Here is a 25,910-nt window from a genome sequence, read left to right as displayed (position 1 = left end):
AACTAATGACCAAAAACTATACGTTGGCTAATTGAACATAATAAGAAGAAATTAAAATTTTAAAAAATAAAAATACATTTACTATTATATTCTCTAAAAAAAAATAAGAATGATATTGATGTCCTATGAAAAGATCATTTAATAATTACCAAGATGTGAATATTTTACCTGACATAGTATCCTTTTCCCTTCAAGTAATAAATTCACCTTGACTCAGTATAAAGGAAAATACACAAGAATAATCACTGGATTCCACTTAGAAACCACAATAGTATTCAATACCATTACCTGATTCTACATCAAGGGAGAATTTATCAATAGCCAAGTTCATGGTCTGGTAGGCAGTGGTGCAAAAGTCTTCCAGAATCATGTATACAGCATTGTTGACATTAAGAGGGACAGACTTCATGAACTTCATTCGGCTGTTTACAACAATACTGCCATTTCTAAAGTTCAGGATTTCTAAATTCTGGAATCCTGTGAGATTTGACTGGAGATAGGGAACCAGCTACAATACAAGAAAAGTAGTCAGTTTACAAGGTTTTGCATTTTGTTCAAAATATACCAACCCCCACTCAAAAAAAAAGGATGAGCCCCTCCCCTACTTTTCCAAACTATATTCTATTTACATTATTTAAACTGTTCATCCGTAATAGTATAAATTTTGAGTTATTTGAGAGTGAGAGATTTTCCCAGTGCTATTTAGGAACCAATGGAACTGACAGTTTTAGACACCCAGAGAGTTTACTCTCTCTGTTTCACTAAAGAATCACAACAGTGTATCAAAAGTACGTACAAAATACTGGTCTTACAGTAACATGTGAAAAAAAAAAATTTTTAAGCTTGTTTCAGTTCCATAATTCATGGAATTCAATCTTCAGTATCTAAGTTTCTACATCACCCTTGTGCCATGTTGGTGTTTTCCATTTCTTAGTATCTAACTTATTGTTTTTCTACCTACCCTAGGCCATGACACTATTTGTAAATCAATGTTCACAGCAGACCACACTTTCATTGGATCTTATGTGTTTAGGGAAAAGAGAGTTAGTTCATAAATGATTATTCACTAATGCCCAAGTTCCACTTCTAGTGCTTACCAGTTCCAAAAATCTTTGTTCCAGTGCTTTATACTCCAAAGAGTTTTTATTAAACAGATCTTCTGAAAACATCATGTTTGTCACTCGGAGGCTAAAGAAAACCAACAAAGCTCCTGCAGTCTGGGTATGACTCAAGTCACCTCCTTCCGTGGGCTGTGCCACAATAGCCCTCTCTGTGGAGTGGACATTTGTAGACATTTCCACATAACTACCAACCTTGCCATTTTCCTCTGGGATTAGCTCAGACTGATAGTAATCTGTGCCTATCCGGTCCAGTTCTAATGAAATATCCTGAACACCCATAATTACTTCATCCTCTAGCAGGGTGGAGCTGGTGGTTGGAGACAATTTGGTAGACTGTGTTATGGAAGATTTCAACCAGAGCTTGTCAGTAGTCTGTGGTGTACTTGCCAACGTGTCTCTGAACAATTTCCCTAAGGAAGAAGTTCTTGCCCAAACTACATCTGATTCTGGCAATACAGTCCCCAACTGTTGCATGTCTGGCTTCATTACTGAAATCTCATTATCAAACCATTCATGGTTGGATGACTCTGTAGTTTGTTCCATATCCTCCTTTAGAAACGGTAGATCTGGTTTATCAGTAGAAGCAGAGATTGCTATAGATGTCAGTAGGAGAGGTGCTTTGGTAACCGGGTAATAATCAATGTCAGGTACCTCTGATATTTGTTTGGAGAGAACTAGAGATGCAGACTGAGTTGTAGTTTCTGCAGAGATGGGCACAGTAGGCCCACCAATGAGTTCTTCCTCTGCAAATTTTGTGGATTTATCAAAATGCCCATATTTTAAATAGTCAATACTTTGTCCTGTAGAATCTATTTTGTCATCTAGAACTAATTTCTCATCTATAACCTCAGTTGGCAAAAGTGACTCCTGATCTTCAAGCCATGACTTAGACGGTGGTTCAGAACTCTTCTCTAATGAAGTCTCATTCCATGGCCAAGTAATCTGATCTACCATTTGCCCAGACCCTGAGCCTAAACCACTTTCAAATATAAACTCTTTTTCTATGGATGTGTCTGGCATCAAAGTGCTCACTTCTAATTGGCCTTTGTCTTTGGAGGCCAAAGAGTCCAAACCAGAAGATATAGTTACTTCTTTAGCAAGAAGATCTAAAGTAACAGAGGAAGTCAGATATGGTGAGGATGTCAAAGACACTCCAGAATCTTCCACAGATGGTATTGTTTCCTTTGGCACTGGCTGAGTGAATGGACTTGAAGGCAGTGGCTGAACAGAAAGAAAATCTTCTGACCCTTCAACTTTGATTAATCCTAAAAATAAAATCTTCCATTAATTAATCTACAGAGTTGCCAAAATGTATTCCCAGTTCTCCTAATAAAGCTGGCTACTTGTGTTTTTTCTCATTAAGTTAGGAGATTCAGTTGCTTATTTTTACTCCGATAAATTAGCAAGCAAGAAGATCTCATTATGTCTGTGTGATATGGTACAATCATCATGAATATAGCCCCCATCCCTGAGTATAACAAGATCTCAGCTATTGAACTGATTCATCTTCAAACACTTGATGTATTTACTCCATGGAAATGAAGAACTGCTGGTTACCATACTGACAACAACGACTGAATCTAGTAAAAACTAAGGGAGAAAATCCCTTAGGAAATTTTGTCTTTCAATTCCCATTTCCCTTATTGTCCAGTCACTTCTAAATTCACCCAATGTTTAAAATCCTGAACTCATTATTTATATCTTTGTTCAACTTCTTCTTTCACTATATACTCCATTCATAAGTCACATTTTTCTTTTCCTCCACTACATTTAAATTACCCACTTGATTTTCATTTCTTAGTCTCTGCTGTAGCTACCCTAGTTCAGTTCTCCCTTACTAAAAGCTACTATAATAATCTTCTTTGATTTTATTCATTTACCTTACACTATTCAAGTAAAGTAGTTCTTTAATAGTAATCTAATTAAATTATGTATCCTTTAATAAGATGTTCAAAATATCTATTAATTGATAGCCATCCCAGCCCACCAAGTTCATTTCTTATTATTTACCTATTTGGAGTCTCCATTCCAACCAATTAAATCTGACCAGTCCCTCTCTCATATGACTTCCCCAAGCCATTTCCTCCTAATAGATGCTACTATGTTTTTCTATTAACCTTAGTCTCTTTCTCTCTTCAAAACCCTGTCATCTGATATAATAAAGTATAAAACTGTGAAAAGTAATTAGAATCCCTTACCATCTTCTAGTAGGTGAGATCCAGAAGTCCTTTCGTTAGAAACCACAGGCAAGCCAGTCTGAAACACTGCTGGGGTGACAGAATGAAGAGTCAAGCTGCTAACGTCTAAAACCTCTGGGGAAGAACTGAGGCCCACCTTCGAGGGAAAGGCTAATTTGGGTGTAGACACTAAATCACCCAAAGGGCTCTCTGACCAGAGTTCCCTGCCAGTGGTTGAGGGAGGACCAGAGCTGAAATCAAGTGGTGAAATACTGCTGGTGGTAGTTTCATCTGCTGAGGGCCATTCAGCTTGAAGGGTATTATCCTGGGGGGAAAAAAAGGCTAAATCATATCATAGATAAAAGAAACATATAAAAATGATTTCAAATATCACCTATGTATACACATTCCCAGATTTTCTAAGGACACAGAGACAATGTAATATTGTTGGGGAGGAGGATGGGAACATGGCCTCTAGAATCAAACAGAGCTATCATCAAACCCTTATTCAACCCACATACTAGTTTAGAAATCTAGAAAAAAGACATGAACCTCTTGAATCACATCTGTAAATTGGGGAGAGATGAGATAATATATTCAAAAGATTCCAAAGTAAGTTTGTGGAAAAAATATTATTTCTCTGCTTTAGATGTCCCTTTTTCTGTCTTTTTAGCTTAAATACTCTACATAATTACTAATATCTATAATTTGATGTCAAAGACCTAAGCACATTTCCCACAGCAGGAAAGAACAGTTAGCAATTTTATTAATCATTCCAAAAGGTATTTAACTATGTAAGGTTTTTCATTTTGGTAAGAAATGTCACCACATCAAAATGTGATCTGTACCTCAAAAGAATGGCAATATCTATGAAATGGTATCCCACTTACAAAATACAACTTTCTCTTTCTAGTGACTTTTTATTAATATGGTAATAGAGTACTAATCTTACCTTAAAATTTAACTTGAGGAATAGAAAAGTAGACAGAAACACAATCCTCGAACATGCTAATTATGTAACCATATAAAGACAAATCTAAACAAAAAAGTTGAGTGGTGATACTAATAGGTAAAATGGCCATGGCATTTGGTGATAATTTTTATACTTCAATCTATGCTGAGTTATAAACAACAAAAAATAAAAAGTGCCATATGTAAAGAAGAAATTCATAAAATATTTCCTGGGTGAAAACTAAAAAAGGGGCGCCTGGGTGGCTCAGTGGGTTAGGCCGCTGCCTTCGGCTCAGGTCATGATCTCAGGGTCCTGGGATCGAGGCCCGCATCGGGCTCTCTGCTCAGCAGGGAGCCTGCTTCCTCCTCTCTCTCTGCCTGCCTCTCTGCCTGCTTGTGATTTCTCTCTGTCAAATAAATAAATAAAATCTTTAAAAAAAAAAAAAAAAAAAAACTAAAAAAGGAAAATAGAAAAGAAGAATCATTCTTTATTCTAAATAGCATTAAAATAACATAAAAGCTTTTAAAAAACCCAATGTCCAAGCCTCACACCCCAGAGATCCTAACTTAATTGCTTGTGGATAGGACCCAGACGTGGTACTTTAAAAATACTCCCATAGAGGATACGGGCTGATCATGTTCTGCTGATAGTATTACATGCTGGGTCTCTAAAATACTTCTTTAGTTGCTGAATTGTTATATTTTCTATCAGGTAGACCCTATAAGAAATTTCCTGGTGTTGGGTCCAAGACGTTGGCATAGGAAGATACTGAACACACTTCCTCCTATGGACACAACAAATCTACAATTACATATGGAATAATTTTCTCTGAAAAAATCCTAAAAAGTAGATGAACAGCATCTCCACAACAAAAAAGAGCCACACTGAGTTTGGTAGGAGAGGCAGAGATACGCTCTCACTAAAAACCCCACCCAAAGAGTTACAATCCACAATCAGAATGAAATCTTAAAAATATGGAACTTCCCCCCCAAGGAGCAAGGAGTTTACACCCCACATTAGGCACCCCAACTCTTGGGTCCTGCACCTAAGAGACCAGCCCCCAAAACATAAAACCATCAGGGATTATGTCCAGAACTGTAGGGAATGGAGAACCTGCCCTTAAGGATTCACTAACAGACCTGCTTGCCCCAGGACCCAGTGCAAAAGCAGCAATATGTTTGTTTGTTTGTTTGTTTGTTTGTTTCAGAGGGAACTTTTAATATTTTTTAAGTAAAATATAGTTAACAATGTTATATTAGTTTTAGTATAAAAAATAGTGATTCTACAATTCTATACATTATGCTATGTTTACCACAAATATAGCTACAATCTGTCACCATACAATACTATTAAGATATCATTGACCATATTCCCTATACTGTGCATTCATCCTCATGACTTACTCATCCCATAGCTGGAAGACTTCCTTCTCTCTGATAACCACCTGTAGCCCTACCATCCTCTCTCTGATAACCACCAATTTGTTCTCTGTATTTATGAGTCTGTTTCTGTTTTTTGTTTATTTGTTCTTTTACATATGCGTATATGTGTGCATTTAGATTCCACATAAAGTGAAATCATATGGTAGTTGTCTTTCTCTGTATAACTTACTTCACTTAGCATAATACCTTCTAGGTCCAACCAAGTTATTGCAAATGGCAAGAGCTCATTCTTGTTATGGCTGAATAACATTCCATGGCATATATATACACATACCACATCTTATTTATTCATCTTTTGATGGACACTTAGATTGCTCCATATCTTGGCTATTGGAAATAATGCTTCTATAAACGTGGGGGTGAATTATCTTTTTGAATTAGTATTTTCATTTTCTTTGAGTAAATACCCAGTATTGGAATTACCAGATTTTATGGTATTAAAAGCAGAAGTTTGAAAAGTGCCTAGACCATATGTGAAGGAGACACACTAATCCTAAAGCAAATGCCAAAAAGAAAGGAACCTGTTAGGGCTTTCTCTAAAGACAGAAGCACTGGCAGGTACAATTTTTGCAATCCCACTGTACCTTACTAACACTGGTGCAGATAAGTGCCATTTTGGCAATCACCCTCCAACCTCCTAGCACATGTAGGACTCCCAACCCACATCACAGCACATCACAACCAGCCAGGCCATCACCACCCCACACCCCATGTCACAGTCAAGTCTTAGCCAGCCAAACAAGTGCCACATCCTCCCCAGCTCCCAGCTCCTGCCAAAAATATATCACAGACAGGCTAGGCAAGAACCCCACCCAACCACTCCACCACAGCTCAGCCACACCACAGTCAGAGGATGCACACAGCCCCCACAGGGGAAACTCAGGGAGCCCCTGGTTCTAGTGGCCAGAAGGGGGCTGTGTTTCTGACCCCCATGGGTCATCCCCTACATAATACCACTACCCCAAGACTCCTACAACAGAGGTAGCTGTTTTGTCTAATACACAGAAACAAACACAGAATCAATTAAAATGAGGAGACAGAAAAATATGTTCCAAATGAAAGAATAAGACAAAACCTCAGAAAAAGACCTTAATGAAATGGAGATAAATAATCTACCTGATAAAGAGTTCAAAATAACTTTCATAAAGATGCTTACCAAACTCAGGAGAAGAAGGGATGTGCACAGAAAGAACTTCAACAGAGAGAAAACATAAGAAAATACCAAACGTAAGTCAGAACTGAAAAATTCAATAACTACACTGAAAAGTACATTACAGGGGTTCAAAAGCAAATTGGAAGAAGCAGAAAAACAGATCAGCAAGCTAGAAAACAAAGCAATGGAACTCACCCAGACAGAGCAACAAAAAGAAAAAATAATTTTAACAAGCAAAAATCCCTTAAAGGACCTGTGGGGCAACATCAAATAGAATAATACACACATTATAGAGGCCCGAGAAAGAGAAGAGAGAGAAGAGGCAGAAAACTTATTTGAATAAATAATGGCTGAAAAATTTCCTATTCTAGGAAGGAAATAGACATCTAGGCTCAGGAAGCACAGAGAGTTCCAAAAAAAATGAATTCAAAGAGCTCTACATCAAGACACACTATAACTAAAATATCAAAAGACAAAGATAAGGAAACACTCCTAAATCCAGCATAAGGAAAAAGAACTTACTACATGCAAGGGAAACCCATAAGGCTATCAGTAGATTTTTTTTTAGCAGCAACTCTGCAAGCCAGAAAGTGGTGGCATGAAATTCTCAAAGTACTTTAGGGAAAGAATATTCACCCACAGTGAGATTATTATTCAGAACAGAGGTAGAATTCTCCAGCTAAGCAAAAGCTAAAGGAGTTCATCACCACTAAACAGGCCTTACAAGAAATATTAAAGAGACTTCTTTCAGCTGAAAAGAAATGATACTGATTAATGACAAGAAACCATGCAAAAGTAAAAATCTCATAGCAAAAGTTAAACATATTATAAAAGGAATAATCACTTATAAAGCTAGTAAAAAAGACAAAAGTAGTAAAATTAACTAAAACTATGCAGCCACTTTGGAGAACAGTGTGGAGATTCCTCAAGAAATTAAAAATAGAACTTCCCTATGACCCTGCAATTGCACTACTGGGTATTTACCCCAAAGATACAGATGGATTGAAAAGAAGGGCCATCTGTACCCCAATGTTTATAGCAGCAGTGGCCATGGTCGCCAAACTGTGGAAAGAACCAAGATGCCCTTCAACGGACAAATGGATAAGGAAGATGTGGTCCATGTACACTATGGAGTATTATGCCTCCATGAGAAAGGATGAATACCCAACTTTGTAGCAACATGGATGGGACTGGAAGAGATTATGCTGAGTGAAATAAGTCAAGCAGAAAGAGTCAATTATCATATGGTTTCACTTATTTGTGGAGCATAACAAATAGCATGGAGGACATGGGGAGTTAGAGAGGAGAAGGGAGTTGGGGGAAACTGGAAGGGGAAATGAACCATGAGAGACTGTGGACTCTGAAAAACAATCTGAGGGTTTTGAAGGGGTGGGGGGTGGGAGGTTGGGGGATCCAGGTGGTAGGTATTGGAGAGGGCATGGATTGCATGGAGCACTGGGTGTGGTACAAAAATAATGAATACTGTTACACTGAAATAATAAAAAATTAAAAAAAAAACTTTCAAGTAAATATTAAAAAAAAAAAAGAAAGAAAGAAAATTATGGACTTGAACTATACTTTAGACCAAATGGACCTAACAAACATGGAGGACCAGATGGTTTCACTGATATTATACCAAACATTTAAAGAAAAACTAATGCTAGTCCTTCCCAAACTCTCCCCAAAAATCAAACAGGAATGAACACTCCCAAACTGATTTTACAAAGCCAGCATTACCCTGATAGAAAAACCAGACAAAGATACAAGAAAATAAAATGACAGACCAATATCCCTGATTAACATAATGTAAAAATTGCCCCCCAAAATTAGCAAACTGAATTCAAAGCTAATTGGAAGAATAATCCACCAGGATCAGGTGAGGACTTATCCCTTGGATAGAAGGACAATTCAAAACTTACAAATCAATAAATGTGATATGTCACATTAATGAAATGAAGAAAAAGGGGCACCTGGGTGGCTCAGTGGGTTAAGCCTCTGCCTTCAGCTCAGGTCATGATCTCAGGGTCCTGGGATGGAGCCCCACATCACTCTCTCTGCTCAGCAGGAAGCCTGCTTCCCCCTCCCTCTCTCTGCCTGCCTCTCTGCCTCCTTGTGATCTCTCTCTCTCTCTCTCTGTCAAAATTAAATTAAAATTAAATTAAAGAATAAAAAAATCATACAATCATCTCTATAGATACAGAAATTATTTGACAAAATTCAGAGTCCTTTCATGATAAAAATCCTCAACAAACTGGGTACAGAAGTAACATATCTCAACATAATAAAGGCCATGAATGACAAACCCACAGCAAATATCATAACCCAGTTTGAAAGGCTGAAGCTTTCTTATTAAGATGAAGAATAAGACAATTGTCTCACTCTTACATCTTATTTAATATAACATTAGAGGTCCCAGCAAGGGCAATTAGGCAAGGAAAATAAATAAAAGTTATTCAAATCAGAAAGGAAGAGGTAAAGTGGTCTATTCCAGAGGGCACGATCCTATGTATATAAAATACTAAATAAATTTAAAAAAAAAAAAAACTGTTAGAATTGGAACACCTGGGTGGCTCAGTTGGTTAAGCATCTGACTCGGTTTCAGCTCAGGTCATAATCTCGGGGCTGTGAGACTGAGCCCCACAACAGGCTCTGTAGAGATCAAGCCCCACAGTGATCTCTGTACTCAGCAGGGAGTCTGCTTGAGATTCTCTCCCTCTCCCACTGCTCTTCCCCCCAATCATGCTCTCTCTCTAAAATAAATAATATTTTTTTAAACTGCTAGAACTAATCAATGAATTAAGTAAAGTTACAGGATACAGTAGGATCAATGTACAGATACCAATTACAGGAGTCTGGTGGGTGCTCTCTAGTACCACAGCCTTTTGCACTCTGCATGCACTGCCGGACCGGGGTCTGACCAGTCACTCCCCACCCATGCCTTAGAAAGTTCTGCATGGGTGCTAGCCAGCAGTCTTTTGGACCAGCCAAGGGTCTGGACGCTCCCAGCCAGTGCCTGAAGGTTCTCAGCCCAGTCTCTAACTGGACTCCTCAGCAGCAGCAGCCACTGTGCCATTGAGCGAACCAGCAACATGGGCCTGGTCCCAGACAGCAGTCCTGGCAAAGGCACCACCGAAAGTGGACTCCCTAGATCAATATTGTTTATGGTATTGGCACGGTATTGACACGGAGGTGCAGAGACAAGTGGGCCCTTCAGGTGACCCCTGAGACAGTGGCTGGGGACACGCACAGCCTGTGAGAGGTTGTGTGGTTCAGCGGGGTTTGTGGAGGGGGAGTCTCTGTGTTCTGGACCACCCAGAGGGGAGCAGGCTGAGGCTTCTCTCTGAGATGGAGGTCTGGGTGCAGTCTGCTTTCCACTAAACCTTCTAAAGGCCACAAAAAGCCATCAAAAACAAAAACAAAAACCTCCAGAGAACAAAAGCCTGAAAAACCAGTCTCAACAGAGCCCAGCCCATTGATAGGAAGCAGGAGGACTCAACCCAAGTAAGACTGCCTGAAAACCCAAGCAAGACTGCCTGAAAAAACCCCAGAAAGCCAGCCAAAAGAATGAGGGGACAACCACCACAAGATCCCCATAAAACTATAAAACCCCAATATCAGGAGAAAACAATATATTAAGCTCCCAGTATTGCCCTAAAACCTGTATATTTCAGAGATACAGCTTTTTTTTTTTAATTCATTCTCACAATTCTTGCTTTTAATTTCTTTAACCTAACTACCATTACAATTAGAGGTTTAATAAAACATACTCCATAATAATGTTTTAACTTGAACTTTTTTCATACATATACCTGTGTTTTTATTTTTCTTTTCTTTTTTTAAAAAAATACATATATATATATATATATGTGTGTGTGTGTGTGTGTGTGTGTGTATGTAAGCTTCAGAGTAATCCTTTTTCCCTATTCAATACTACGCTTATATATAAACTAGTTTTAATCTCCCTTTATCTCTGGAAAGTTGAGTCCTTTAAAAAAGATAACAAGATACATCCAGGAAGAACCAAAATAAACTTCCTTACCCACATCTAGGATTTATATCCACCCTCCCATCTTTTTCTTCTGACAGTGTTTCTGTGTATTTGTTTCTGTTCTGATATTATATAAATCTTATTCTTGGGGTTCATTTTGACTGGGTTTTTTTTTTTCTTGTCAATTACTTTTGTCAGTCTTTTTGTTCGTCTATTTTTGTTTATATACCTTATAAATCTTACTTTGGGGGCTCATTCTGCCTGGGTTGTCTTTTTTTTTTTTTTTCTGTCTTTCTCTTTGTCTATTTTTTTTTTCTTTTTTCTTTCTTTTTGGTGGTGACTTCCAATTGCTCTTCTGAAGTGTTCCAGGGTGAACCTTCCCTGGATCATGGTTGATATATTCAGCAATAAATACCCTCAGCCATCTCTCACCAAAATGACTAGGAGGAGGAACACCCAACAGAATAAAAACTCAGAGACTGTGCCCTCTCCATCAGAACTATTGGATATAGACATAAACAGTATGTCAGAAAGGGAATTTAGGGTAACAGTTATCCAGGCAATAGCTAGGTTGGAGAAACCCATTAGTGACAACATAGAATCTCTAAGGGCAGCAGTGAGAGCCACCAGGGAGGAAGTTAAAAAAGCTATCAATGAGACTGAATCTAATCTAACTACTCTAACAGCTAGGGTAACAGAGGCAGAAGATAGAATTAGTGATCTAGAGGACAAAATGATAGAGAAAAAGGATCAGAAGGCATAGAACAAACAGCTTAGAAGCCATGAAAACAGAATTAGGGAAATAAATGATGCCATGAAATATTCCAACGTCAGAATTATTGGGGTCCTGAGGGGGTGGAAGAAGACAGAAGACTAGAAGATATAATTGAACAAATTCTGGGTGAAAATTTTCCCAATCTGGGGAATGGAACCACTGTTCATGTCCTAGAGGTAGAAAGAACACCCCCCTTCCCCAGATCAATGAGTCTAGAAAGACCTCGAGGCACTGAAACTGATGAATCATAATTTTAGACAGGAGGTTCTGAGGGCAGCTGGGGGAAGAGTTTCCTTATGTATAGAGAAAGGTCCATAAGAATAATGTCAGACCTGTCCACAGAAACCTGGCAAGCCAGAAAGGGCTGGCAAGACATATTTAGGTCACTAAATGAGAATAATATGCAGCCAAGAATACTTTATCCAGTAAGGTTGACATTCAAAATGGATGGAGAGATAAAGATCTTCCAAGACCAACAAGGTTTAAAAGAGTATGTGACCACCAAGCTGGCACTACAAAAAATATTAAGGGGTCTTCTATAAAAGAAGAAAGAACCCAAGAGTGACACAGAACAGAAATTTACAGAGACAATCTATAGAAACAGGAAACATGATGTTAATAAAAAACATCTTTCAATAATCACTCTCAATATGAACGGCCTAAACGCTCCCATAAAATGGCACAGGACTGCAGACTGAATAAAACAACATCCATATGCTCTCTATGAAAGACCCATTTGGAGCCTAAAGATACATCCAGACTGAAAGTGAAGGGATGGAGAACCATCCTTCCTGCCAATGGGCCTCAAAAGAAAACTGGGGTAGTGACTCTCATATCAGATAAATAAGATTTTAAACTAAAGACTGTAGCCAGAGATACAGAAGGACACCACCTCACTCTTAAGGGGTCTATCCACCAATAAGATCTAACAATTATAAATATTTATGCCCCCAACATGGGAAAGCCAACTACGTAAGCCAACTGTTAATCAAAATAAAGAGTCATATTGATATGAATACATTAATAGTAGGGGATCTTAACATACCACTCTTAGTAACAGACAGATCATCCAAGCAGAAAATCAATAAAGAAGCAAGAGCTTTGAATGACACATTGGACCAGATGGACCTAATAGATATATACAGAACACTTCATCCTAAAACAACAAAACATTCATTCTTCTCAAGCACGCATGGAACTTTCCCAGAGTAGACCATATACTGGGTCACAAATCATGGCTCAATGATACCAAAAGATTGAGATTATTCCCTGCATATTCTCAGACCAAAATGCTTTGAAACTGGAGCTAAACCACAAGAAAAAGTTTGGAAGGAATTCAAACACTTGTAAGAGTGTTTGGAGATTCCTTAAGCCAAAGACCACACTGCTTAAGAATGTTTGGATCAACCGGGAAATCAAAAAAGAACTTAAACAATTCACTGAAACCAATAAGAATGAAGACACATTGGTGCAAAACCTGTAGGATACGGCAAAGGCAGTCTTAAGGGGGGGAAGTACATAGCCATTCAAGCCTCACTCAAAAAAAAATTGAAAAATCCAGAATACACCAGCTCTCTTTACACCTTAAAGAACTGGAAAATCAACAACAAATTAAGCTAATCCCACACACAAGAAGGGAAATAATCAAGATTAAAGCAGAGATCAAGGAGATAGAAACCAGAGATACAAAAGAACACATCAATGAAACCAGAAGGTGGTTTTTTGAAAGAATCAGTAAAATTGATAAACCAGTGGCCAAACTAATCAAAAGAAAAGAGAGGATCCAAATTAATAAAATTATGAATGAAAGGGGGAAATCACGAAGAACACAAAGGAAATAGAAACAATCACCAGAAATTATTATCAACAGCCATATGCCAATACGTTAAGCTTCCAAAACTGAATCAGGAATAAATTGACAACCTGAACAAGCCAATATCTAGTAAAAAGATTGAAGCAGTGATTAAAAAAAAAAAGAAAGAAAGAAAAGAAAAAAAAACCTCCCCCCAAAAACAAGAGCCCAGGACCTGACAGATTCCCTGGGGAATTATACCAAACATTCAAAGAAGAAATAATACCTATTCTCCTGAAGCTATTTCAGAAAATAGAAACAGAAGGAAAACTTCTAGACTCTTTCTATGAAGCCAGCATTATCCTGACCTCCAAACCAGGCAAAGACCCCATCAAAAAGGAGAATTTCAATATTCCTGATGAATATGGATGCCAAGATTCTCAACAAGATACTAACTAATAGGATTCAACAGTACATTGAAAAGATTATCCACCATGACCAGGTGGAATTTACCCCTGGGATGCAAGGGTGGTTCAACATTTGCAAATCAACCAATGTGATAGGATGAATCAATAAGAGAAGAGAAAAGAACCACATGGTCCTCTCAACTGGTGCAGAAAAAGCATTTGACAAGATAAACAGTATCTGTTCCTGATTAAAATGTTTCAAACTATAGGGAAAGAGGGAACATTCCTCAACTTCATAAAATCCATCTATGAAAAACCCACAGTGAATACATCCTCAATGGGGAAAAGCTGACAGCCTTCCCTTTGAAATCAGGAATATGACAAGGATGTCCACTCTCACCACTCTTGTTCAACATAGTACTAGAAGTCCTAGCAATAGCAATCAGACAACAGAAAGAAATAAAAGGTATTCAACTGGCAAAGAAGTCAAACTCTCTCTCTTCAAAGATGACATGATACTTTATATGGAAAACCCAAAAGACTCCATACCCAAACTACTAGAACTCATTCAGCAATTCAGTAATGTGGCAGGATACAAAATCAATGTACAAAAACCAGTTGCTTTCTTATACACTAACAATGAAAATATGGAAAGGGAAATTAGAGAATCAATTCCATTTACTATAGCACCAAGAACCATAAGATACCTGGGAATAAACCTAACCAAAGAGGTAAAGGATCCATACTCAAGAAACTACAAAACACTCGTGAAAGAAATTGAAGACACAAAAAGATGGAAAAGCATTCCATGCTCATGGATTGGAAGAATAAACATTGTGAAAATGTCTATATGACCTAGAGCAATCTATACATTCAATGCCATCCTGATCAAAATTCCACTGGCATTTTTCAAAGAGCAGGAACAAAGAATCCAAAAATTTGTATGGAAACAGAAGAGACCCTGAATTGCTAAGGAAATATTGAAAAAGAAAAACAAAACTGGGGGCATCACATTGCCTGATTTCAAGCCTTACTACAAAGCTATGATCACCAAGACAGCATGGTACTGGTACAAAAAAAGACACACAGACCAGTGAAACAGAGTAGAGAGCCTAGATATGGACCCACAACTCTCTGATCAATTAATTAATCTTCGACAAAGCAGGTAAAAATATCCAGTGGTAAAAAGACAGTCTCTTCAATAAATGGTGCTGGGAAAATTTGACAGTTATGTATAGAAGAATGAAATTTGACCATTCTCTTACACCATACACAAAGATAAACTCGAAATGGAAAAAAGACCTCAACGTGTGGCAGGAATCTATCAAAATCCTAGAGAAGAATATAGGCAGTATTATTCGACATCAGCCACTGCATCTTCTTCCAAGACATATCTCCAAAGGCAAGGGAAACAAAAGCAAAAGTGAACTTTTGGGACTTCATCAAGATCAAAAGCTTCTGCAAAGCAAAGGTAACAGTCAACAGACAAAGAGGCAACCCAGAGAATGGGAGAAGTTATTCGCAAATGACACTACCAACAAAGGGCTGATATCCAAGATCTATACAGAACTCCTCAAACTCAACCCACACAAAACAGATAATCACATCAAAAAAATGGTCAGAAGACATGAACAGATGCTTCTCCAAAGAAGACATACAAATGGCTAACAGACACTTAGAAAAATTTTCATCATTATTAGCCATCAGAAAGATTCAAATCAAAACCACATTGGGATACCACATTACACCAGTTAGAATGGCCCAAAATTAACAGGACAAGAAATAACATGTGTTGGAGAGGATGTAGAGAAAGAGGAACCCTCTTACACTGTTGGTGGGAATGCAAGTTGGTACAGCCACTTTGGAAAACAGTGTGGAGATTCCTTAAAATTAAAAATAGCGCTACCCTATGACCCTGAAACTGCACTACTGGGTATCTACCCCAAAGATACAGATGTAGTGAAAAGTAGGGCCATCAGCACCCCTATGTTCATAGCAGCAATAGCCAAGGTCACCAAACTGTGGAAAGAGCCAATATGCCCTTCTACAGATGAATGGATAAGGAAGATATGGTCCATATACACTATGGAGTCTTATGCCTCCTAGCAGAAAGGATGAATACCCAACTTTGTATCAACATTGATGGGACTGGAGGAGATTATACTGAGTGAAATAAGTCAAGCAGAGAAAGTCAATTATCACATGGTTTCACTTACTTGTGGAGCATAAAGAATAACATGGAGGATATTGGGAGTTGGAAAGGAGAAGTGAGTTGGGGGAAATCGGAGGAGGAGATGAACCATGGGAGACTGTGGACTCTGAGAAACAAACTGCAGGTTTTGGAGGGGAGGAGGGTGGGGGGTTGGGTGAGCCTGGTGGTGGGTATTGGGAAGTGCACGTATTGCATGGAGCACTGGGTGTGGTGCATGAACAATGAATCTTGAAACACTGGAAAAATAATTTGATTAAAAAAAATAAAAATTAAAAAAAATTAAAATGGGCAGAGGATTTGAATAGATATTTTTCCAAAAAGACCTACAAATGGCCGTAAGTATATAAAAAGATGTTCAAAGATGTTAATTGTCAGGGAAATGCAAATCAAAACCACAATGAGACATTACCTCACACCTGTCAAAATTGCTAATATCAAAAAGGCAAGAGATAATAGGTGTGGCGATGATATGGGAAAAAGAGACCCTGTTCATATTGGTGGGAATATACAGCTATTATGGTAAACAACAGAGAGTTTCCTCAAAAAATTAAAAATAAAACCACCATATGATAGAGTAATCTCATTTCTGGATACATACACAAAGGAAATGAAATCAGTATATCAAAGAGATACCAACACCCCTTTGTTCACTCCAGCATTATTCACAATAGCCAAGATATGAAAACAACCTAAGTATCTATCAGAGGATGAATGGTAATAGAAGATGCGGTGCACACACACACACACACACACACACACACACACACACACAGGAATACTTTTCACCCATGAGGAAGAAGGAAATCCTGCAGTTTGTGACAACATGGATGGATCTTAAGGATATTATGCTAAGTGATATGAACTAGACAGAGAAAGACAAATACTGCCTGATGTGACTTATATGTGGAATCTAAAAAAGTGGAACTCTCATAAATAGAGACAAGAATAATGATTTCCATGGGTGGGGGGGGGGGGTTGGGGAAGTGAGGAGATGTGGGTCCCAGGGTACAACATCCAGTTATAAGATGAATAAGTTCTGGAAATCTAATGTTAAACATGGTGACTATAATTAACAATGCTGTATTACATACTTGAAAATTGCTAAGAGAGATCTTAAATGTTTTCACCACAAAAAAAAAAAAAAAAGAAAAAGAAAAAGAAAAGGTAATTATGTGAGGTGATGAAGTGTTAACTAACCCTACCATGGTAATCATTTCCCAATAAGTGTACCAAATCATCATGTACACCTTAAACTTATATAATATTATATCACAGTAAACTTGGGAAGGAAAAAAAGAATGGTCCCAATGGAAAGAGCAAGAGTTCAGTTCCAGATAAATGAAAAGTCAACAAATTGAAGTCCAGAGTGGGAAAGGAAAACAAATTAAGAAAAATTACCAGCTTTTGTCTTGCCCAAAACTCAGGTTCTTAAAAGACTTTCCTTTGGTTTATAAATCTTATATTAGGAAAAGAGGTATGATATTGTAATTTATAAATATATATATCTGGTTTTAGTGTCTATAATTCCTGGCTCACAGATCCCAAAACCCTTGGAATTGCCTAAGTGTTGAGAGTTATTAAAGTGTCTTTTGTTATGTTAATGGAGTAACTTTTAGAGGGCACTTATGGATGGGTACTTGTTGCCAATAAAGCCAACCATGTAATTAAGGGGTTGGAATTTCCAGTCCCACCCTGGGACCTCCATGGAGGCGAGAGGGGCTAGAGGTTGAATTAGTTACCAATGGCTGATGATTTAATTGATCATACTTCTCTAAGGAAGCCTCCATAAAAATCCAAGGATAGAGTCCAAAGAGCCTGGCTTAGTGAACACCTAGAGAAGCCTGAGAGCAGCATACCTGGTGAGGGCTTGCAAGCTCTGCACCCCTTACACATACCTTGTCCTATGCATCTCTTCTATCAGGCTGTTCTGAATTTTATCTTTTATAACAAATCAGTAATTTGGTAAATAAAATGTTTGAGTTCTGTGAGCCATCCTAGCAAATTAACCAAACTTGAGAAAGAGGTCATGGGAACCTGTGATTTATAGCTGGTTGGTCAAAAGCACAGGTAGCAATGTAGGCTTGCAACAACTGGTGTCTGAAGTGGAAGTGGACAGGGAGGTACAGTCTTACAGAACTGAACCTTTAACCTGTGGAATCTGATGCTATCTCTGAGGAGATATTGTCAGAATTGAATTGAATCCTTGAACACCCAGCTGGTGTCTGGAGAATTACATGGTGCTGTGTGGGAACACTCCCACCTCACATATTGAAAACTGACTCTCAGAACCATGTTAGGGGGGTGAGTGTGTGCAAATATGTGAATAAAACAGACATGTCACATTTTAGAATAGGAATCTTTTTTTTTTTAAGATTTTATTTATTTATTTGACAGAAAGAGATCACAAGTAGGCAGAGAGGCAGGCACAGAGACAGGGGGAAGCAGGCTCCCTGCTGAGTGGAGAGCCCGATGCGGGGCTCAATCCCAGGACCCTGAGATCATGACCTGAGCCGAAGGCAGAGTCTTTAACCCACTGAGCCACCCAGGCACCCCTAGAATAGGAATCATGAATCATGTAGTTTAACCTTGCCTAATGAAGATAAGAAACTGAGTCTCATGGAAGTGAAATGCCCACAGTCACAGAAAATTGAGAAAAAAAATCAGAACTACACTCCTGAGTTTCTAGAGTTCTCAGTCCCAGTGCTTTGCCCACTATACCAGACTGTTCATTGAAAGATATGTATAAGTATACATCACCAGAAGGCGAAAGGATTCCCAGAGGAGAAACTAGAACAGCCTTGGCAGTCCATTCTTACTCAGGTTAGCCTATGTCCACAGGTCTGTAAGACCCAGGTAAACAGAGCAAAGAGAGAGAGGAAAGCCCATTTTCTAATATGTAAATATCTACTATGTTGAATATGGAGGTTGTATAGACTGAAAACATTTTTCCTTCCCGTTTCTTTTTCTAGTGTCTAAAACCACAAATGCATTCAAGGAGAAGCAGGAAGGCCATTTGCTCAATGCCAAGTTTGTTCCACAAAAAATTAATTAGGATGATGACAATCATACCATACCTGGGAATTCACTCTAAAACCACATCTAGAGATGTGTTAAAACCATACATTCATCCAGCTGAGTCAGACATATTTATACCCTTTCAAATTCTACATGTGAATTTTTTCAAAATGCCAAGTGAAATGTTTAAGCACTTTAACCTGTGTTGAAAAAATTGAGTTTTATCAGACAGATCTTATGACTTGACACACGTTAGGAAAACAGCCCCATCCTTAATGAAAAAGAAATTCTCCAACAATATACACAATTTCAGTATATCTACAAATGAAATGCCTTTTCATTCCATGAAAATCAAAAGTAATACAGAATATCTCTAATAAAAGTCAAGTCATAAATAGGCCACATAAAAAGTGAAAGTAGGCAACTTGATTTTTTTTTTTTTTTTTTTTAAATCAGAGAAAGACAGCACGAGTGGGAGGACAGGGCACAAAGGCAGAGGGAGAGACAATCTCAAATAGACTCCTCCACCCTGAGTGGGAGCCTGAGGTGGGGCTCCAATTTAGGACCCTGAGATTGTGAACCGAGATGAAACTAAGAGTCAGACGCTTAACTGACTGAACTACCACAACCTGACTTTTTAAATAAGGATGACCTTCTACTCCAAATAAGTGCCCTCTAAAAAATGGCATGGCAATGAAGCTTTGTCATACATTGCGAAAGGTATAACATCTATATGCCAGTAATAGCACTTCATTTATTTTTATGGGAATAGATGTTCCCATAGTAACAAATTCAACTCAAGAATTCTTTTAGTTTGGTGTAGCACATTAACTTACATTAACTTCACTTCTGTGAATGCCAATTGAAAAGCCTGCTAGTGCTATAGAAAGCATACTGTGCAACATGCGATTTTCCAAGTTAGGATGCCAAAAGGTGTCAAATTCAATATCCCAACATTTTTACCTCAATTTCTAAAAATCAAATCTGTAAAAAAAATTTAACCTCCTTTCTATAAAAGAACAAAATCTTAACAGTTTGCCACCCAAAAAGAAGGAAAATCAATAGCCACACACTTCTAATTAATCATTCTTTTTCTTCATGTCTAATTATCGTCCATTAACAATCCCACTGTCTCCTCAAACTGTCACTGAACGCCCCCACAGTTAGCACTATTCAAAAAGCTGAGGGGTTGGCTTTTATGCAAATGGAGCCAAATTGCAGACACCACGTGAGCCCGTTTAGTCAGTGCTTATCTTCATTAAAGGACAAGGCCCTTTCAACCAAACCTTAACTACTTTAACTACTGCAACAGGGAGACATCAGCCTAAGAATACCAGATCTTCCTGGTTTTCAAAAGAAGTTGGAAATCTACATTTTCTTGCAAAAATATCTTAATTGTTATATGTTAGCTTTTAAAAAAATTTGGCCCCAGGGGGGTGCTTGGATGGCTCAATCATTCAGTGTCTGCCTTTGGTTTAGGTCAAGAGCCCAGCTTCCTGGGATTGAGCCCTGCATCAGGCTCCCTGTGCAGCAGGAAGTCTGCTTCTTCCTCTCCCACTCCTTCTGCTTGTGCTCCTTCTCTTGCTGTCTGTCAAATAAATAAATTAAATCTTAAAAAAAAAAAAATTGGCTCCAAAGTACATGCTTACAGCTGGATCCAGCTGGCTGGTTTCCAGCTTGCAACCTCTGGCTCATATAGAAATTCCTATCTTTACAACATCATTCTGTGGTTAGAGAAGCCTGAGACGAATAGGGTGAGGACTGAAGACTAGTGGTGCCATGTTTACAGCGAATCACCATCCTCTGCCACTGCATTCAGGATGGACTCCTACCACTGCATCACCTTACCTGTGGAAAAGTCTGTCTACCAGACTGGAAACTTCATAAGGGCAAACCCACACCTTTATTCATCTTAGTTTCCCCAGCATTTGGCATGTGAAAAGCACATGATAAATACTTTTGAAGGAATGAATAAGTGATTGAATAAATAAACACCAAATAATGTAATTTCTAGTGTCAATCCCCACTACCTTCTTTCTCCAATATGGAACTCTGTGAAAGGAGTATTTCTAATGACACCACATTTCAATACTGAGCTGCTCTATAATGAAGTATAAGAAATGGCTGCTTGTATTAATGGCTAAGTGAATTTGGGGTCGACTTTGCAAATGTTCATTGCAAGATTAAAGTCAAGAAACAGGTATTTCAAAAAGCGTCTGTGAGACAGAAAAGTCTCAGGGGAATAGGAGTAGGGAATGTAGAAGGGAGTCCCCCTACTCTATGTGGTAACAAAAGATTCACAAATGCTTTGTACCCAGGTCGTGTCTCAGGGTACTAGATGCCTCTCTATGGGTGAAGTGACAAGTGGAGGGGTTTGAAGGGGATAAAGGATCACCCAAGAGAGCTGGGTGGTAAAAACAAAAAGGAACATTCACTCCATGATGTTTCTGTGCAAATGGGAATGTTTTCAGTACAGATTAAAAGGAGTCCTGATTTTGAATCCCTGTCATTTGTCGGCTGGCTGCTATTTTTATTCTTTCTTTCTCCCATACACACGCTATTCTATATGCTTTGGAGTCTGACATTTTTCTTCAATACAATCTTCAGAACACAAATCTATACTCTATGTACCTATGTACATCGATTTATAGTCTTGGCTATAAAAACTACTTCTGAGTAACTTTTAGAGAACAACTCAGTAGGTACTTATAATTTAATTATTACCAAATAATCATAAACCATAAGTAAGGTTTATACCACATGTAGAGCTTGGCAATTAACCAGTGCAGACTTCATTTAATTACAGCAGAAGGCTTAAATTTTCTGAACCAATACTTCGGACTCTGGAGCTGACAACTGTAAATAATGTTCCAAGGATGATGTAAGAAAATATTTGAAATAGGAACAGCTCAGGAAATTCACGATGCCAAAGTAAGCAGGTGAGTGTATAAAGAAGAGAAGTTTGAAGGCCTGATTCTAGGCATAAAACATAGAAACATACTTACCAGAATGGATGGTGGGGTTGACGGAAGACTTGAGCTTTGGGTGTTCCAAACTAGGTCTTCAGTTTCAGGAAGTAAAACTCCTCTCACTGAAGAAAGAACATTTTTAATTGAGGCAATATTGTATATGAGCTTCAGGGACAACTAAAAACCAGGCTGTTCCTTTTTAATAGTTTAGATCTTGGCACAACAGATAAGGGAGACTTGCTTAGAAAATGGTGGGTTTTTTCTTAATTTTTCTTTAAAGATTTTATTTATTTATTTCACACACACAGAGAGAGAGAGAGATCATAAATAGGCAGAGATGCAGGCAGAAAGAGAGGGGGAAGCAGGCTCCCTCTTGAGCAAAGAGCCAGATGTGGGGCTCGATCCCAGGACCCTGAGATCATGACCTGAGCCGAAAGCAGAGGCTTAACCCACTCAACCACCCAGGTGCCCCATAAAGTGTTGTTATTTTATTCAGATATTTTACTTATACTGAGATAGGGAAACTGAAAGACTCCATAAAAATCTGCTTTTCCCTCTTTTTCCTGCTTCTGTTCTTACTAGGACCTGTACTCTCACTTTACACATGCCTCATGGAACAGTATATGTCCTCCTTGTAAGGGACAAGAAGTTAACGATTTTTTTAGAGTCTTCCAGCACAACAGATAACATCAAAGGAAGGGCCATGGGAGAATGACGTGACAAGGCCATCGTATGCGTATTCCAGACCACAGGCACCAAACATCTCAATGCCAAGACTTCCTGGCTCTCGGGAATAGGAGGCTTATGAAGGACATCTGGAACACTGTCCTTGTTCTAGCTGGTTCCCAGATGCCTGAGAGGACATGTACACCAGACTACAGTCCTCACTAAAAACCCCAGACCCCAAGTAAAGACATAACTGTCTCCCTTTCCAAGTTTCCCAGATACTGTGTTTGTATCTGCTCTCTCTATATATATCTTCAATAAACTCTGCTCTCTCCCTTCCTGCAGCTTGTGCTTGATGTTTATCCTGCATGTCACCAAGGACGCTCTTGGCTGTTACTGTGGGGCCCTCTCTGGGTCCTTGAACCTGGCCTGCCGGCATTAGTATTAACAAAATCTATCTGATTTATAAGACTCCAACAAAAAATATTCTCATTATTACATTTAAGACGTTCCTATATTATTTCTTTTTCTTCCTTCAAGCATTATTTACTCTTTTCAAGATTCCTGTAAAGCAGATATTTTTAAGTTGGTTTTTTTTTTTTGTCATTTTAATAAGGATGTTAAACTGAACTTCCAACTTATTTGCTTGATACTAAGAATTATAAAAAATTATTTCCTCGGGCGCCTGGGTGGTTCAGTTGGTTAAGTGGCTACCTTTGGCTCAGGTCATGATCCCAGGGTCCTGGGCTTGAGCCCTGCATCAGGCTCCCTGCTCCACAGAGAGCCTGCATCTTTCTCTCCCTCTGCTTTGCTTACTTGTGTTCTCTATCTCTCTGTCAAAGAAATAAATAAAATCTTTAAAAAAAAAAAAAAAAGATTTCCTCTTTGACAGAAAGTATCTTTGAAAAATGGGTTAGGACACCAGAGAGTTTACCTCTATACCAATATTAAAGAGCAATAAAGGTAAGATAGCAGAATATATAACATAATTCAACAAAGGCTTACTGAATCCTTGCTAGTTACTACAGACTTTGATAAAGTTGAGACTATAAACATTAATAAAGTCAAGCTTCTCCTATGCAAGTATTCCCTATGTCAGAGAGATACATACAAATTATAAAATGATGTGAGTGGCATATATACAATGTATGGGATACAAAGAAGAAACTGATTTGCCTGAAGGGGAAAGGGAATCTATAAAAGCTAAAGAAAGAAAAATAAGGATTGCCACGATTTGATCTGGTGTATGCACTAAAAACAGAAGCAGAATCTCTCTTTATTCAGCTGTTAAAAGGGATCAATGAGAAGCAAAAACCCCTATTTGACTTAAGTATTTTCCAAAACTCTTTTTCAGTTGTGTATTCAGCTATCTTGTCCTCTATAGAAAATAAGTACCATGGATCAAGGATTATCTATCTTTAAGAAATGATGACCAGGTTACCTAGAAAGCAACAGCCATTCAGAATTCTGAGTTGGCATGACAATAGAAATAGATTTAGACACAAAATTTTGTGCAACTGAAACATACATCTAATGAGAGATCAATACACCTGAATTAGTTTCTCCTGTATATCCTAAAGTTTTGTTAAATTTGCGTAGAAATTCTCAATTGCTAAACTCCTTTTTAGGACACCTTGTAGAAGTTAGCTCTACAACCATAAAAAGAAGACCTTCCTAAGCTGTTTGTGGATTTAGTTTCCTAAACAATCTCACTTTTCCTGTTGCATACCTTAATCTCCATGCCATCCACCACTACCCTCGTTAATAACCTTAGTGTTAGTAACTTCTGCTCAGTTTAGTTTCCCATCTCCTTCAGGTCATGACCTCCCAGCTTCATTTTTTTCTCAGATCCCAATATCCAGATTTCTAGAACCTTCTGCCTACTTGCTGTCCCCTTAGGTAGCTCCCAGCTAGTCTATACCAGCTTTGCCAAAAGAACTTCAGCAATTTCAGATTATAACAAGCCTTCTTTCACTATTTTATCTGGCTGAGGTATTCCAACAAGATTCCGCAACAAGAAAGAAGTATATGAGAAAGTAAGCCCAGGATATCTGCACTGCTCCAAAATACAAAGGTTCTTTCATGTTTTAGAACTGATAGCCCACTATCACTATCATCTACGAAGAAAGAGTTTCTCCACTTTAGGAGCCATTGGTTAAGCTTTCTGGCTCTTGTTTTCTGTTCAGGTCGTGATCTCAAGGTGGTAAGATAAAGCCCCATACTCAGTGGGGAGTCTGCTTCAGATTCTCTCTCGTCTCCTTCTTCCTCTCCCCCAATTTATGCTCTCTTTAAAATAAATAAATAAATAGCTAGATGAATAAATAAATAAATAGTTTCTCCATTTCAAAGTCCTATATAGCCCATATGACATCCAGGCCACTTTGGGGCTCTGTTTCAGCACATTATCGTTTTAAGGAAACATCAGTCTCGCAGCCAAAATAATTGAAAAGCAATTTAAAGTTTTAGTGAAGCCCTCAAAAAAAATCTTCTTTAGGAAGTAAGGAATTATACATAGTAAAATTTCATTAAAGCTTTTCTCTCTCTTTCTCTCTCGTCTGTATTTGTGTTTGTTTATTTATACACACACACACAGGCCTAGGTGATAACTACCTGAAAAGATACAGATTCTTTTCTCTTAAGAAAATGTGGGAATCAAAGAGACTATAAAAATGCATCATTGTTAGTATTGTCTCTCATTCATGGGTTTTCCTGTTTGGTAGCTGGTACATTTCCCATGCAATCATTTCAGTAAAATATACTCCATGAACATCTTAAAAGCTAAACGACCCATGAAAGAAGATGTCATAAAGAAATAAACATGAAGGAGTAGGTAATTTAATAGGACATCATGTCCCTGTTGAGTTAAACTGTTACAACACCAGTAACCGGACTCTTTTTTCTTTTTTTAAAGATTTTATTTATTTATTTGACACAGAGAGAGAGAGAGACCACATGCAGACAGAGAGGCAGGCAGAGAGAGGGGGGAAACTGGCTCCCTGCTGAGCAGAGAGCCTGAGACAGGACTTGAACCCAGCACCCTGAGATCATGACCTGAGCCAAAGGCAGAGGCTTAACCCACTGAGCCACCCAGGCACCCCAGTAAACCAGATTCTTAGTAAACTTTAGTCTGAGATTAACTAGATCCCTTTTTAGCCTCTAAATCCCAAGTACTCAAACCCTCCTTGATGAACCCTTGATTTCAGATCATAACTGGATCTTTCCAGTTATCCAAATTCAAACT

General features: G+C 38.3%; 1 protein-coding gene across 1 annotated transcript in view; it reads right to left on the bottom strand.

Annotated features, from left to right (window-relative positions):
• The window catches only part of IMPG2 (interphotoreceptor matrix proteoglycan 2), an 86,621-nt gene that overhangs the window by 11,867 nt on the left and 48,844 nt on the right, over nt 1-25,910 (bottom strand). Inside the window, exons 11-14 of the mRNA XM_059164294.1 lie at nt 22,040-22,125; nt 3,320-3,623; nt 1,098-2,386; nt 289-508 (exon numbers count right to left, since the gene is read on the bottom strand). Coding sequence (XP_059020277.1) covers nt 289-508; nt 1,098-2,386; nt 3,320-3,623; nt 22,040-22,125 — 1,899 coding nt within the window. The remainder of the gene's footprint in view (nt 1-288; nt 509-1,097; nt 2,387-3,319; nt 3,624-22,039; nt 22,126-25,910) is intronic.

The sequence above is a fragment of the Mustela lutreola genome, chromosome 2, assembly GCF_030435805.1.
Source record: "Mustela lutreola isolate mMusLut2 chromosome 2, mMusLut2.pri, whole genome shotgun sequence".
NCBI classification, from domain to species: Eukaryota; Metazoa; Chordata; class Mammalia; order Carnivora; family Mustelidae; genus Mustela; species Mustela lutreola.
This window is presented reverse-complemented; position numbering and strand designations above follow the sequence as displayed.